Source organism: Oryza sativa, chromosome 10, assembly GCF_034140825.1.
Source record: "Oryza sativa Japonica Group chromosome 10, ASM3414082v1".
In the NCBI taxonomy this organism is placed as follows: domain Eukaryota; kingdom Viridiplantae; phylum Streptophyta; class Magnoliopsida; order Poales; family Poaceae; genus Oryza; species Oryza sativa.
The window spans coordinates 23114700-23129758 of record NC_089044.1 but is presented as its reverse complement, the minus strand read 5'-3'; the positions used below and the strand labels follow the sequence as shown (position 1 = coordinate 23129758).

The window sequence follows — 15059 nt, the reverse complement described above, 5'->3', positions numbered from 1 at the left end:
AAATTAAAGCTAACCATAGCAGCTAATGGTGACACTGATAGTGAACCAAGTACTAGTAGCCATCTGTCCCAAATGGCAATGGAAATAATGGGACAGGCGAGTCCTTTTCCAAGTAGCAGTACTACTAGCACTGTAGACTGTAGTAGGAGAGGAGAGGAGGTTTGTAGTGTTGTGCGTAATCTCAAGGACCAGGAATCTCCTATCCTAACCCTCATCCCCATGTGCACTGCACTCTGCACTGCATTCTCTACTCTACTCGATGATCATCATCGATCACCTTGTGTTGGACGGACGAAGAAGAACAAATCCATGCTGCTCTTGCCTGCATGCCTACCTGACACCACCATGCCTCAAAGTTCAGCTGTTGTACTCTAGTACTACACACACCCATGCTATGATTAGATAGAGAAGATACTACACTCCCCATGAACAATACAAAAAGAAACAAAGCCCTAGTACTGATCATATGCTGCAGCATAAAACCTGAATCAGTTAAAATAAGTGAAATGTGCTTTGGCACGTTCAGAAGCATAAGTATAACCTGAATATATATATGTACAAATGCAACAGTAATTTTCATTTTGCTAATTTCAATCACAAAAAGAATCAACATCAAGTACTAGCTTCATCCTCAAAAATTGATTCCTTTTTTTTAAGTACAGAGGGAATATATATATGCATTCTGGCACACAGTCTCGCTCCCAAATTTGCAATATCCAAACAAAATGCAGCATGGTTCTATAGCCTATACGATCAAGCTGGAAATAATTCTGTTTTTTTATTGGGCAGTTCAGTTCATTTGCCTCAAAGTCCCCGAATTCCTCAATCTTCCCGCCGACATTCTCCAATTCGGAGGAAGAAGCAGTTTTCAAATCCGTACGGCATCAAAAACCTTCCCACCATATGCATCCTCCACCCTCGAAATCCACGCACTCAAGAAAAAAAATAATACAAGAATTCACAGCCAAAAAAAAGAGAAAAGGAGACACTATTAATTACTCCTAATCACGAATGCCCAAAAGCAGAGCCGAGCCGCATCAGAAATTCATAATTCATTTCAAATTCAGTTGAATTCAATTCTCCGGCGATCGCCGGCGCCGGCGAGGTTGACGAGCGAGTGAACTGGGCATTGATCGAGTGGTAAATTACTAGTATGCCCCTGTGAGCCAGCGCATGAAGCCGTGGAACGCGTTGCCCTGCTCCTCCACCTCGCGCCGCCGCGCGGCGGGCGCCGCGCCGCCGTCCATGTCCCACCACCACTCCGCCGTGGCGGCCGCCGTCACCGTGCCGGCGTCGTACCGGCTGCTCCACCGCCCGCTGCTCCACCGGCTGCTCCATCTGCTGCTCCACCTGTTGCTCCACCGCTCCTGCGACCTCGCCGAGCTGAACGACGCCGTCGGGGTCACCGACGACGGCTGCCCACGCTCCGCCTGCGCCGCCGGCAGCGGATGCTGGCTTGGCTCGCCGGTTCTTGGCGCAGCGGCGGCGGCGGGTTGCTTGATGACGACCTCGAGCTCCTCCTCGACGAGGTACTCGGAGTTGGGGAGGGTGGGGAGCGGGTAGGCGCGGACGGCGGCGCCCTCGGGCGGCGCGCTGGCGACGGCGGCGGCGGAGTTGGGGTTGGAGCGGCGGCTGCTGACGCTGCCGAGCTCGACGCGGAGGAGGTCCGGGAGGGGCGGGTGCGGGAGCGCGATGGAGGCGCGGCAGAGCGGGCAGGAGGGGTTGGCGCGGAGCCACGGGTCGACGCAGCGGGAGTGGAACGCGTGGCGGCACGCCGGGAGGAGGCGGAGCTCGTCGTCGTCGCGGAACGCGCTCTGGCACACGGCGCAGTCGCGCGACGACTTGGGGAGCGCCGCCAGCGACGACGCCAGCGTGAACAGCGGCAGCCGCGAGATGAGCCGCTCCATCTCCGCCGCGCGCTCCGCCGACGCCTTCCCCACCACCTGCTCCCCCACGGCCGCCGACGACGCGGGGCGCACCACGACGGGGAGCACCGGCGCGGAGGACGACGCGGCCGCCGACGCCGACGAGCGGCGGCACAGGTGGCGGATGAAGTAGTGGATGGAGACGGAGGCGAGGAGCATCACCACGACGATGACGGCGATGATGAGGATGCTCGGCGAAATGCCCGCGACGCTCCCGCTCACACTCTCCTCCCCCTTCGCCCCATGCCCTCCGCCTCCATCGTCGGCCACCACCGGCACAGCCACCATCGGCACCCTCCTCTCCGGCGACGGCGGCGGAATCACAGCCGAAGACGACATCAATCTCCTCCTCTCTTGTTGCGTTCTTGCGATCTTGGCGGTGAGGAGGAAGGTGAGCTAGCTTAGCTACGGCACTTGTCTGTGGCTTATAAGTAAGGATTTTGGCAGGAAGCGAGGGCGGCCATGGCGGCTTGTGATTTATACTTCTGCCGGGAAATTGTCCGGGAAAGGGACGCTTCTGCACTCGCATCCTAATTGCTCTTGGATTCTTCCTCTCCTAATTTCACTATTTAACATTTAATTTCTATAATCACAAAAAAAATCATCATACTGTGTACTGTACTCGATCCAGTAGAGTAGTGGTGTGCTGGCTTGGCTAGTGTTGTGATTTGAGTGTACTAGATTTTCGCAATTTGGGATTTGGGGGGGCTCAAGAGGGTTTGTCTCCGTTGAATTCTTTGCTTTCCCTTATCTTCTTTTGAATTATTTAAACTTTGGATATAAATTATAGCTAAAGGATTGGGAAGTTTATTGGTAGTGCTAATGTTCTTAAGAAAGGAATATATCAACATGGCCTAATTTATGCTGTAATTAATCATACCAAAGAAAGGATAATTAAGGAAAAGTAAGTTTCATACCAATAACATGAGATATTTGGAACATCTTGAGAGTTAAAAAGCCTCCCGATATTTTTAGAAGTATCACGAGGAAATTGGCGCTACCGTCGCGATGATGTACAATAGATGGTACACGTGACAATGCCTTCGTTGGTGAAGTTAGAGCTAGCTTCATGAGGTGAGCGATATAAAGCGACAATTGTAAATGGTGAGTTGGATGTAGAGCGTGAGGGTGCGATAGTTTGGTAGAGTGTCGTGTTTTTCTTGAGTTTTATATACTTGGCGTGTGGTATGTTGTATTGGGTTGTCCACGTGGCGTAAATGTTAATTTGTAGCTCACGATATTATGCCTTTAGACTTTTACACGCTGTTTGTAATTTCTTATTAATTATTTTTGAAGAATTAGTAGAGCTCCTATTCTAGGAATTAAAGGGAAAAAAAGAGAGAGCAGCACTGTAGCACGACAAAAACCTTACAAGCAAAAGTCAATTAAATCTGCTCTCATGCATGGAGAGCTGCCATTTCGTAGAAATGAAGGCCTATCCGGTCAATGAGTTGATCTTCCCACAAATGGAACTAAAAATTGCAGATGTAGGGATTAATTTAAAAATTGACCCATGGTTTTCTTAAATTTTGAATTGGACGTACACTTCTAATGGAACACAAAGACATCGATGTATATACCAAGTTGCTCGTGGATTGTATATATCAAGATCTATAAACAAACGAAGTGCATGCAGCTACTACATGAACGTGTCTAGAAATACATGGGCCAACAGCCAATCATATATTAGGCTGTCCATGCTGCCTGCCTTGTATGCATTCTTATCTTTCAAAGCCAACAAAAGTGAGGGAAAACGTATGATTCTTTTTTCCGTTTGAAAAGCAAATACACACTATTAATATTACTCCTTCTATGAAAAGAAAATTTAGATAAAATCCCAATTTAATTTGCATATGTGTCAAGGTCAAGATGTATACATATAGTTTTACATATTTTATAAAAGTTTAATTCATTATTAATTAATAATTTTTTCCTATCATTTGATTCATTTTTTAATATATTTTTATGTATACGTATAGTTTTACATATTTTACAAAAGTTTTTAAATAAGATGAATGGTTAAACATATTTAAAAAAGTTAACGGTGTCAAATATTTAGATACATGCAGCCTTGTGAGTGACCCTACTTGTACTGTGGTGTACTGAGCTGAGCTGCAGCGGTGGGCTTGTGGCGGGTTTCTTGGACCTCGTCCTACTGACTACCACGGGCCCACCAATACTGCACGGCAGCACGAGTAGTGCCGCAACTTAGATAAGGGACGGTACAAAACTACTGTGCAAATCAAATCTATACTACTTTAAATTATGTTAGTGATGGTATTCGAGCCTGTCTTTAAACACAACAAGCTGATATTTGGGGCTATAAGGTCTCCAGACGTCAATGCTTTTGCTTTAGATGTAACATTCCTTAAATATATAGTATTATATGCCTAATAAACTAACTATGCTATAAACTTGTATTTTTTGTTTTTATCTCTTATAATATTCGATAATATCCGTTGCAATGCATGAGCCTTTAGCTCGTACGAGAATTGAATCAAATACTATACTACAAATTAACCTAGCATTTTTCACACATAGTAAACTGCGGCAAAGTGTGATGCTATAAGACAGTAAGGCTTTGCATCCATTCTGAATTTCACTGATACCTTCATATATATAGTGGGGGCGTGGTTTCATTCATGATGAGGGTAGGGTACATACATCATGTTTGCTTGCTAGCAACGTACACATGAAGAGCAAGCAAGGTAGTGCTCCTCATGGTTTACCTTACCGTTTTCTGAAAACGATCATGTTTGTTTACTGAAAACCGAGCAAAACACTGACAACTTTTGTGTGGAAATTATCTAAATTTGTTCGATTTTTACAAACCGATCCCTAACGGTTTCACTAGAACTGATAAAAAACGTACACCTTGGTACTCCCTAGTTAGTTTATGAGTAGCTGAGCAACATAATAACCTGATCAGTACTCCATTTGTGACTATAGCTAGGTACTCCATCTACAAGTGGCACTGCATCGATTTGTTGGTGAATGGATGAATGGGTCTCACACTCTCACAGGGTCTATCTGCAAGTACTCTCCAATGATGGGGGAGCCCTCACGTGCATGTCTCCTGCCACCACCTGCAACCATGTCGCCACTTGATGCTTCCCATTCATCACAACTGCTGCTAATCTAGTGTCTAATCAGGCCACTAATCTTCAAATTGGAATCTGCATGATGCCACATCTCACTTCTGCTTGCTGGCTGTGTGAGACTCCTCATTGGATGATTTGGTAGTGCATGGATTTCCGGGGTTATCAAAATGGTGATAGAGTAATAAACTAAACATAATATTTTGCTATTACCAATGTCAGTATTCTTATCAATGTCACTCCAACCAAAATTTGACGAGGCTATAAATCAATAATATCTTGATATTATCAAATTTTAGTAAGGTTAATTTTGTTAATAGACTGAACAAGCCCTATCTATCTCTCCCTCCTGTAGTAGTATGTCTCTCAATTTGTTGATCTGAAATTTCTCGGGAAAAAAAAGAACTTGTTGGTCTGAAAAAAACTCCCGATCTTCTTCTTCAGTTCCTTTGGTTCAGTTTGCACCGTATTATCTCTGCAGAAACTAGCATTGCAGTTGGGTCAGCTACGATCAGCATGACGTGAGTATGCAGGTAATCCTGTATGCTTTTCTAGATTCTGTTCTTAGGATTATATATTTGTTCGGTTTAAAGTAAATGAGGATTTACAAATGTAAAAGCAGGTAATAATAACAAGTAACTTTGAGACATATCGATATCAGGTTTGATTTGATTCTCAGTTCCATCAGCTTTACAATTCCACATACTATATGTAAGCACGCACATATATAAAAATAAAATAAAATGTCTTTTATTCAAGTTGTTTCCCCTTTGCTTTTTTTTTTCCTTGTATAAAGTAGCTTAGCATTCAAGAAGGCATAAGATTCATCTTATTTCTAACAGAAATTTAAAAAGAATCCGACATTTCAAAAGCGACTTGTTAATGAATTGCAAATACCACATAATATCAAAGCTGAATACTCCCATTGTTCTATATTGTAAGTTATTTTCAGTTTTATCTCAAGTCAAACTTCGACCAAGTTTATAAAATATACACCTTTATTTGTACTAACAAATAAATACACTATGAAGACATCAATGTTTGATTTAATTCTGATAGTCTAAATCTTGTTGATGTGTTTTTCTAAAGACTTGATTAGAATTATAAAAGTTTGGCTTACGATAATACTAAAATGATTTACTCCTTCCATCTCATAATAGCTCAACGGTATGGGAAGTGATTTTATCCCTCAAGGAGATATCCCTTGTTTCGTGCATGCCACCTAAATAGTTATAAAAAAATTGGCAAGATAGAATAATATGAAATATATCAAATTCAACTTCTACAAGTTATAACAAAAATAACAAATATAGATGCGAATGTACGATAAATACTTTTTAATTTAGTATTTTTGTTGCTACTTGTAGAAGTTAAATTTGGTCTTGCATGTTTGTGGAGTAATATATTTCATATTAATCTATATTGTCAATTTTTGTTGATAACTATTTAGATGACATACAAACAACGAAGGGATATTGTTGACGCGAAAATTTGGTCGTCAACAGATATCCCATCGAGGGATAAAAATCCATATATAGTAGAACCGTAATATAGTATGGAATAAGTACTATTCAAAAGTTTATACAGTACTCTACAGTTTATTCTACTTGGTGGAGTCAACGGTGACTCGTGCGGAAGTAAACGGAGAGAGTACTAGGATTACTATGCGAAGCTTAGGCCTGATTAGTTACTGAAAAGAAAATTTTGGGGTATCACATGGAATATTTGATCGGATATTGGAAGGAGTTTACGGACACGAATAACAAAACTAATTTTATAACTCACCTGGAAACCGCGAGACAAATTTATTAAGCCTAATTAACCTATCATTAGTACATGTGGGTTACTGTAGCACTTATAGCTAATCATGAAATAATTAGGTTCGAAAGATTCGTATCACGATTTCCATGCAAACTAGGCAATTAGTTTTTTCTTTTTGTCTATATTTAATGCTCTATACATATGTACAAAGATTCGATGCGATGTTTTTAGGAAAAAAAAAAGGAAAGTAAACAAGGCCTTACTGTATCAGTGACCAAATGCTCTGGGTGGGCTAGGAAGTAAACTCTCTCTCTCTCTCTCTCTCTCTCTGGGTGGTTATTTTTCGCCTCAAATGAACTCCTCCGGATACGTTCCTTAGATCACGCGTACACGCATGCCGTTGACAAGTCAGTTATTATAGTTTGATGCCCCGATTGGAGTGAAACCATGCATACGTTTACCAGGGAAAGGAAACAGATTATTTCAAGTTTTCAACCGTGCATTCATGCTGCTTCTGCTGCTCTTTCCCCCATGAAACTATAGCTAGACGCATACTCCCTCCATCTAAAAAAACTTAATTCTAGGTTTAAATTTGGACATATGTAGGCCCATCAGCTCTCTGCATCTGCAACTGTGCAAAGAGGAAGAGAAGACAAGGCACGCACCGACTCGAGTACTGAACAACTGATTCGGCAAAGGCAGCAGATCGACCAAAGATACTATATACCTCTCAACACTGAACAATGCCAAGTCAGTGAATTTTTTTATATATAAAAAGTTATGCGATGAAAACGACATGAATAACCAGATGCAAATACAGTTTCTGTAGCAAATGATGGGAGGAGAAAGAGAAGCTAGCTAAGGTTGGAATCGAATAAAGCCTCACGTCAAATATACCCTCCCAACACAACATTTTTTTGGCACTGACCTGCAGGCTCAAAGCCAGTATGTATCTATCGCTCGACAGACAAAAAGAAAGAAAAAGAGAAGTGATCCAAGAGAAACAAAATCAAAGGTATCTTTCTTTCCTTCCATGGTCATAAACAAGAAATAAGAAAAAAAAAAGGAACACCACTCACTCTGTTCTTTGCTTCTCTCACACACAAACAAGTAGCAATCTGCAGGGAGAGACGATGGCCATGATGATTAGGCTTGGAGCTGAAAGTCGAAACGTGTCACTGATTCTCTCTGATCTTTAGGATTTGTTCCTTCTAGCCACATAGCTAGGCAGGCAGGCAGGAAGGGGCTCTTTTGGTTAAGGAAGAAGAAGATGATGAAAAGGAAAAGAAAAGAGGAGGAGCAATGCATTGGCAATTCTCAAGTGGCAGCTTTGGAAGGACTCTCAGTGACTCTGCCTTTGCCATGGATCGATTCTGTCTGCTGCCTCTTTGCCACTTTCTGATAAGAAAAAGTGAAGCTTCCATACCATTCCGTCGATGCAAGCCATACTCATCATCTTACTAGTGTTATAGCTTCATCGTTTAGCCTTCAGCTTATATTTAAATTCAAAACTTAATTTTAGAGTTGGTTTTCGGTTTTTTTCATTGTGGTTTCTTTTTCAGTATTCGTTTTTAAATCACTAATAACACTAATAAGCCATTTCGCTTGTAATAAGTATAAGCGAAATGGTGATGCTGTTAAAATGGCCAAGAAACATCAGCACTATACAGTAGTATGTGGGAAAATATCAGCAGCACTGGCTGCAGACACTGAGTTGCATGTGGCAGAGGCAGATCAGGGAAAAAAAAATTCAGAACCATCTGGATTCATTTAGTGATCATTGTTAGGAATTGGGTGGGCTGCCAAAGCTCTCCCAAAGCCTGGCCCAAGCGAGCCCAAGGAGAAATTACATAGGCATCAGCGCAGCCCATCCAAAACTATCTAACAGATCATTTTGTCACACTTCTCGTGATATCTTTGGATGGATCAATACATAAAGGCACCTCAGTTAATAGATCTAGGCCCCTCGGATTCAAAGGAAATTCATAATTTCATAGAAATTTTAGAGAATTTTATTCCTATAGAATTTTTTTCTATATAGCTCAAAGAAATGAATCCTATGAAATTTCTATGAAATGCCTCTTCCCATGCGAGTTTTGAAGGAAAATTTAACATGAAGTAGAGCCTTATGGAAAGAATCCTTCAAGTTTTTATCTCACCTCAAATTCCTATGTTTTTGTTGTGATCCAATCAAACGGTCATTCCTATGTTTTTCCTGTGTTTTTACAATCATCTATTTTACACTTACATTTCTATCAGAATCCAATGTTTTTCCTATTCCTCCATTTTTTCATTCCAGTGATTTAAAGGAGCCCTTAAAAACATTAATAATACAACATGCAAACATTCACAGACTCACAGTCAGTACTCAGTACCAGATCTCTTCGATCATTTGCACTATTTTTAGTGATAAAATTAATAGGTTGATATACATCAAATACAAGTTGCTTCTCATGGCGTAAAAGCCTTAAGCAGCGCGCAGTAATTCTGACCAGACTCTCACTGTAGGGGAAATTACGTTGAAGTTGAAGAGATTCTTCCAACTTGGTGGGCCTACCACCCTGATACCTGAACAACAATTTTGGGACCTAGGGATACCCAATTCCAAGAATTAGGAGCTTGAACTCTCCCATACAGCTCTAAATCATGTATAATCAAGCTATCTACCAGTTAATAGACAGGTCTGCCTTCATTTATGACTGATGAAATCTGATTGTTGCAAATCAGCACCTTAGAAGAAAAGGAGAAGATCAGGATACTTTACCAATGCTGAGGGATACTTTACCAATCGGCAGCTGGTAGAACCGCCAGCATTAGAAGTATTGATGGATTGATCGATCGATCGATCGATCCGGGAAAAATATCAGCAGCACTGGCTGCAGGCACTGAGTTATACTCCAGTATATTGACAGAGGCAGATCAGGGAGAATTTTCAGGATACATTTGGTGATCACTGCTAGGAATCGGGTGTGCTGCCAAGGAAAAAATTACACAGGCAATAGCAGCAGCCCATCCAAAACTATCGAACAGATCATTTTGGCACGCTTATTTCATATCTTGGGATGGATCAATAAATAAACTCAAAATGTATTAATTTCCCGGGCAAATTGCAAAATAACTTTAGCCAGTACCTCAGTAGTAAACAGATAAATTAATAATACAACACGCAAAACAGTCACTGTCAGTATCAGATCCTGGCAATTGCACTGTATTTAGGTGATAAATAGAGTGAGATATACATTAAGTACAAGCCTATAGGATCCGGATTCCGGATGCCTTAAGCAGCAGCAGTGATTCTAACAAGACTCTCGGTGTATGGCATTACGCTGAAGTTGAAGAGATTCTTCCACCTTGGTGGCCTACCACCCTGATACCTGATGCCACCCAGCTCGCACACGGCCGTCAGCTCATCGCTCCACAGGTCGTAGCGGTGGATGGTGTGTTTTGCCCACAGCAACATCCCGCCATCACCAAGAAGGCCCATTGGATGGCAAAGTCTCGAGACATAGATGCAGTATCGCCGCTCCCAATCATCAAAAGACGGCGAATTTGTCGTCCAAATCGTCACAGGCATGGTGTCACTGTTGGCATGAAGGACGCACAATTCGCCGTGTAGCACGTCCGGCCTGACCTTGTCATCTAGGGCAGGGTCCAGTGAATGAGGAAGAAGAGTGACGCGGAACGCTTGGTCTTGCAGGCTAAACCAAAGGAGGCCACCATGGAGAGTGTCATTAGGGTAGCGAAACCGATCCATGTACCAGAACAAGTAGCCACCATTGACAGTGAAGGCAGTGAGCCATCTACTGACAGGGTAGGGAGGATCAGTGACGGTCTCCCTCCAGCCACAGCCTGCGCCCGTTTCACCGACGGTGAACACCTCCATCCCCATGCGGATGGGGTCCATTGAACGGTAGAATGCTCGAACCACCTTGTACTTGCGTGTGACAGGATCTAGGCCTAGCCCTGCAGCGTAGCAAGCTTCCATTTCCGTGCCATGGTGGTGGTTATCACCATGGCCGTCAGGGAGAGTGATGGTGTCCCTCGTGGCCGGGTTGAAGAGGTAGAGGTTGGTGTCTGTGGGGGCGAGCACTAGGCCATCGCAGTGGGCGAAGTGGCAGACGAGGTGGAACTCGTTGGCAGGGAAGGCCGTGGCATCCATGAACCTGGCAATGGAGGCACCTCGCTGCCATTGGTAGAAGCTGATTTGGGTGGAGAAGTTGTTGGGCCAATCACCTAGTCCTCCAACTGGGGGTTGAATATCGCAACGCCCAAGGAGGGTGTGGGGGCTGATGAGGATGGATGGCTCCTGTTTAGAAGCCGAGCACTGGAGTTGCGTTCGGATGAAGGATGGCTCGGAGATGATTGCACGCCACCCTCTGCAGACGGACTTGAAGCGTAGCAGGGATTTGACGGGCAGCCGAGCCAGAATCTCCACCACAATCTCCTCCGGCAGCAGATCAGGAAAAGTAGCTGCTGCAGGTGGTACTACAGTCCTCTTCCTCTTCCTATTCCTGCTCCTCGTCTTCACGTCCATGGTGTCGTCGTACATGCAGCAAACACACAAACAAAGACTATGTATGATGCTTAACTCTGAGATTGCGGTGCACATATACACTAGTACTATATTTATTCACAAAAGGTAACATAACATAGTCCGAATCGGTGTCTCTCTAACACCAAAAACGAATCGGAGTCAGCTGCGCCGAATTCTGAGAAATCCACAAGGACAACGAAAAGAGAGTTTTTTTGGGGGGGTGCTTTGTGCTAAGAAAGAATGAATCTAGTGAAAGGGAAAACCAAACAAACAGATGAACATGCATACATACATACATCCTATACATTACAACCGCGGGAGCGATTCAGATCTGGTGGTAAATTATGTGTCTGGCTGGCCTGATGTGTTGCCACAAAATAAGCCAAGACAAGAAAAAAAATGGTGGGTTTTGAAGGGATCGGAGGTGACTTACATCTCTCGCCCTCACACTGGTACAACCCTTCATCCATCCTCCTCCACTCTCAGATGCAGCAGTACGGCGGCGGCGACCGCCTAATGGATCCATCACGGCACAACACCGGGTCTACCGGTAGATTGGTTGGATCTTGGGGGGACGGTGAGGGTTCCGGCGGCTCCTCCTGGGATGGGAGAAGGGGAATTGGGGAATTCTGTGTTGCGGGGGCACATGCCACGGGGGTGATTTTTATTTATTTTGGTCCTGTTTGGCTAATGGGAAATCATTTCCCATCCACTAAAAGACATCTTTAAATCTTAATCATTCATTCTCCCTTTTCCATTTAATTCTAACCCTTCATTCATTTCTCAATCCCAATTCCACTCCACATTTTCCATTATCCAAACACACCCTAAGGTTTGCCCCCACAGGCCCACATGTCAAACGCGACATTCGCGGCCCGTCAAGCACATGAAAAGAAAAGGTAGGGGGGGGGGTTAAGTTCACTATAGGTCCCTCAATTTGTCCCAACTTTCAAAGGAAAAAGTACACCCAAGGTCCCTCAACTTGTCATCGAGTTACAAAATCGTCCCACAACCGCAAAACCAGATATATGATATCTCTCAACTTACAAAACCGTTCACTTTAGGTCCCTCGGTGGTTTTGACCGCGGTTTTGTCTGACGTGACGGCTGAATCAGCGTGGAACCCATGTGGGCCCCACATGCCAGGATTCCACGTCATCACCCTATCTCTTTCCCCTCCTCTCCCTTCCTCCTCTCTCTCTTTCTCTCTCTCTCTCACTTTTCTCCTCTTGGGCAGGCCGGCCGGTGGGTGGGGAGGTGGTCGCCGACAGCGGGATGCAGTGGCTGCGGCGCGTACCTGGCCGTGCCGCCGGGGGCGCGGTCGGTGCGATGCGCGCTCTGCCATGCCGTGACGCGCGTCCCTCGGCCGCGCCAGCCACAGCGAGCTTAGCGCTCGGAGCCACGAGAAGTAGTCGTTGATGACGAGCAGCGCCCGCGCCGCCTGCCTCGTGGTTAGGATCCGATGCATCTGCTGCCTCAGCAGATCAGCCTACACAAAAATATCATCGCATCACGCCATGGTAATAAGCAATTTAGTTCGCCATTGATGTTTGACCGAAGCTTGAGGAAGTTCTCCAGCGTGGTGAGCATGGCCATGGCGATGGCCATCTGTCCCATGTAGTTGGTGACGTTGTCGGCGCCTACACCGCCGACGACCACGGTGGCGGCCGCCGATGCCAGTGTGTCTCCTAGCGTCTGCTGCAGAGCCTCCATCCCCTGTGACAGCGCGTCCTCGGCCTGCTGCGACGACTGCTGCAGGTTGCAGATGCCCATCAACTGCTGATTCGTCAGCGGCTCAAGATGGCTCTCAAGTACCTGCACAAACAACATCATCATCATCATTCAACAATAGCAGTCAATGGTAGCTTCAGATTCTTTGCTTGTTACTGAATTGGGTGGGTGATCACTCGTGTCAAACCTTGAGGAGCTCAGAGCAACAGAAGCCGCCGAGCCACATGAAGAAGCGCTCAGCGTGGCTCATCCACAAGATGCGGGACCTCATCTTTGGGTTGTTAGAGCATCTCCAACAGTCTCTCTAAAATAGACTCTCCAAACATCTATATAGCCAGCTATCCATTTGATTTAGCAAGTCAAAGTCGTTACTCGCTCCAAGAGCCTCTCTGTCTACCCTCTCCATTACTAGTCTATTACTAGTCTATTACAAATAGGACCCACATGTTAGTCTCTGCTACCCTTCTTCTTCCTCTTCCACCCCATTTTCCCACTCACATCTCCCTTCCTCCTCCTGGACTACAGTCTACAGCCTTCTTCCCACAACCTCTCCTCCGATGCGGCGACGGCGGACGGCGGGCCACGAGCGTGCGAAGCAACGAGCTGCAGATAGCGGTGGCGGCGAGGCGGCGGACTGCAGCAAGCGGAGGCGACGCAGAGCTGGCGGGCTGAGCGGAGGCGACAGGTGGTGGCGAGCGGAGGCGGCGGGCTGAGGCGGAGGCGGGTCACGGGTTGAGGCAAGCGGAGACCGACGACTGCGGCAAGCGGAGGCGGGGACTGTGGCGAGTTGAGGCCGCGGGCTGAGGCGAGCTGAGCCGGGAAGCGGCGAGCGGAAGCGGCAGGCGTAGGCCGGCGGCTGCGGCACCGCCGCCGCTCGCATGGGAGAGGATGCGCGCACGGATGGCGGTCTCTTCGTTGTCGTCGCCGTTGTCCACCATCGCCTGGGGCTACGGGCGCCATTGTCGCGGCTGGCACTGTCGTCACCGCATCGTAGCAGTGCTCCTTCCCGTGCCTCCTCGCGCCGTGCTCGAGCTCGCCGTCGAGATTGGGTGGGAAAAAGACGGATGCGAGACTGCGAGAGAGAGAGAGAGGGGGGAGGGGGTGGAGGAGATGGGATGTGTGGGGCCCACCATTGACCAGCCAAGTAGAATGGCCAAATGTAGCCAGTGAGGAGGATGGTTTGGCCAGCCAAATAGCAGTGAGTTGGAGAGGCTGTTGGAGCATGTTTTTTTTGGATATAATTGCTAAAATTTAACTTGGAGAGTCAATTAGAGAGGCTGTTGGAGATGCTCTTAGGGAGTGTAGTTGGTACAACTCGTCTTCGCTGTAAATTAATCCATGACACTTCTAGGTACACCCTTTGTCCCAAAATAACTTTATTTGTATCCGACGTTTGAAAAATTTATGAAAAGATAAAAAAAATAAGTCTCACATAAAATATTATTCATGTTTTATCATCTAATAATAATAAAATATTAATCATAATAATTTTTTAAGTAAGATGGACGGTCAAACACTAGACACATAACCCTACAAATAAACTTATTTTAGGATGGAGGGTGTAGAATTTTTTGGGTTGAGCAGCCACAAACACTTTGACTTGATCGTTTTGGCGTTAGTTGTTATGTACTCATTTTTATATTATAAGTCGTTTTGACTCTTTTCATATTATAAGTTTATAGAAAATTTAGCAACATCTATAAAACCAAATTAGTTTAATTAAATATAACATTAAATATATTTCATAGTATGTTTGTTTTGTGCTAAAATTATTGCTATCTATAAACTTGATCAAAGTTAAAAAGTTTTGACAAGGAAAAAAAAGTCAAAACAATTTATTATATGAAACGAAGGGAGTACGAATGAGAAATTGGTGAATTTGGAAGAGATTGATGAGTAAATCATGGTGTTGCCGTTCCACTTGAGCAAGATGTTGTTTCATTTCGGTTTAGAACTAGTGTATATAGTCGCGCATTTGTACGACTCTAACCATCCTACTATTTGCTATGTA

The 15059-nt window shown here is 44.9% G+C and overlaps 1 protein-coding gene and 1 pseudogene across 1 annotated transcript; both read right to left on the bottom strand.

The window, feature by feature from the left end:
- Positions 1-556: 556 nt before the first annotated feature.
- On the bottom strand, positions 557-2409 carry LOC4349424 (RING-H2 finger protein ATL65). The gene has a single exon (XM_015757847.3). It carries the CDS (start codon positions 2262-2264, stop codon positions 1149-1151), a length of 1116 nt encoding a protein of 371 aa, XP_015613333.1. The 5' UTR covers positions 2265-2409; the 3' UTR covers positions 557-1148.
- A 7446-nt stretch (positions 2410-9855) lies between these two features.
- Positions 9856-13446, bottom strand: LOC4349423 (uncharacterized; annotated as a pseudogene).
- Positions 13447-15059: the final 1613 nt, after the last annotated feature.

Coding starts and splice junctions, on each gene's coding strand:
- LOC4349424 (XM_015757847.3), bottom strand. CDS start 2,264: ATGTCGTCTTCGGCTGTGATTCCGCCGCCGTCGCCGGAGAGGAGGGTG.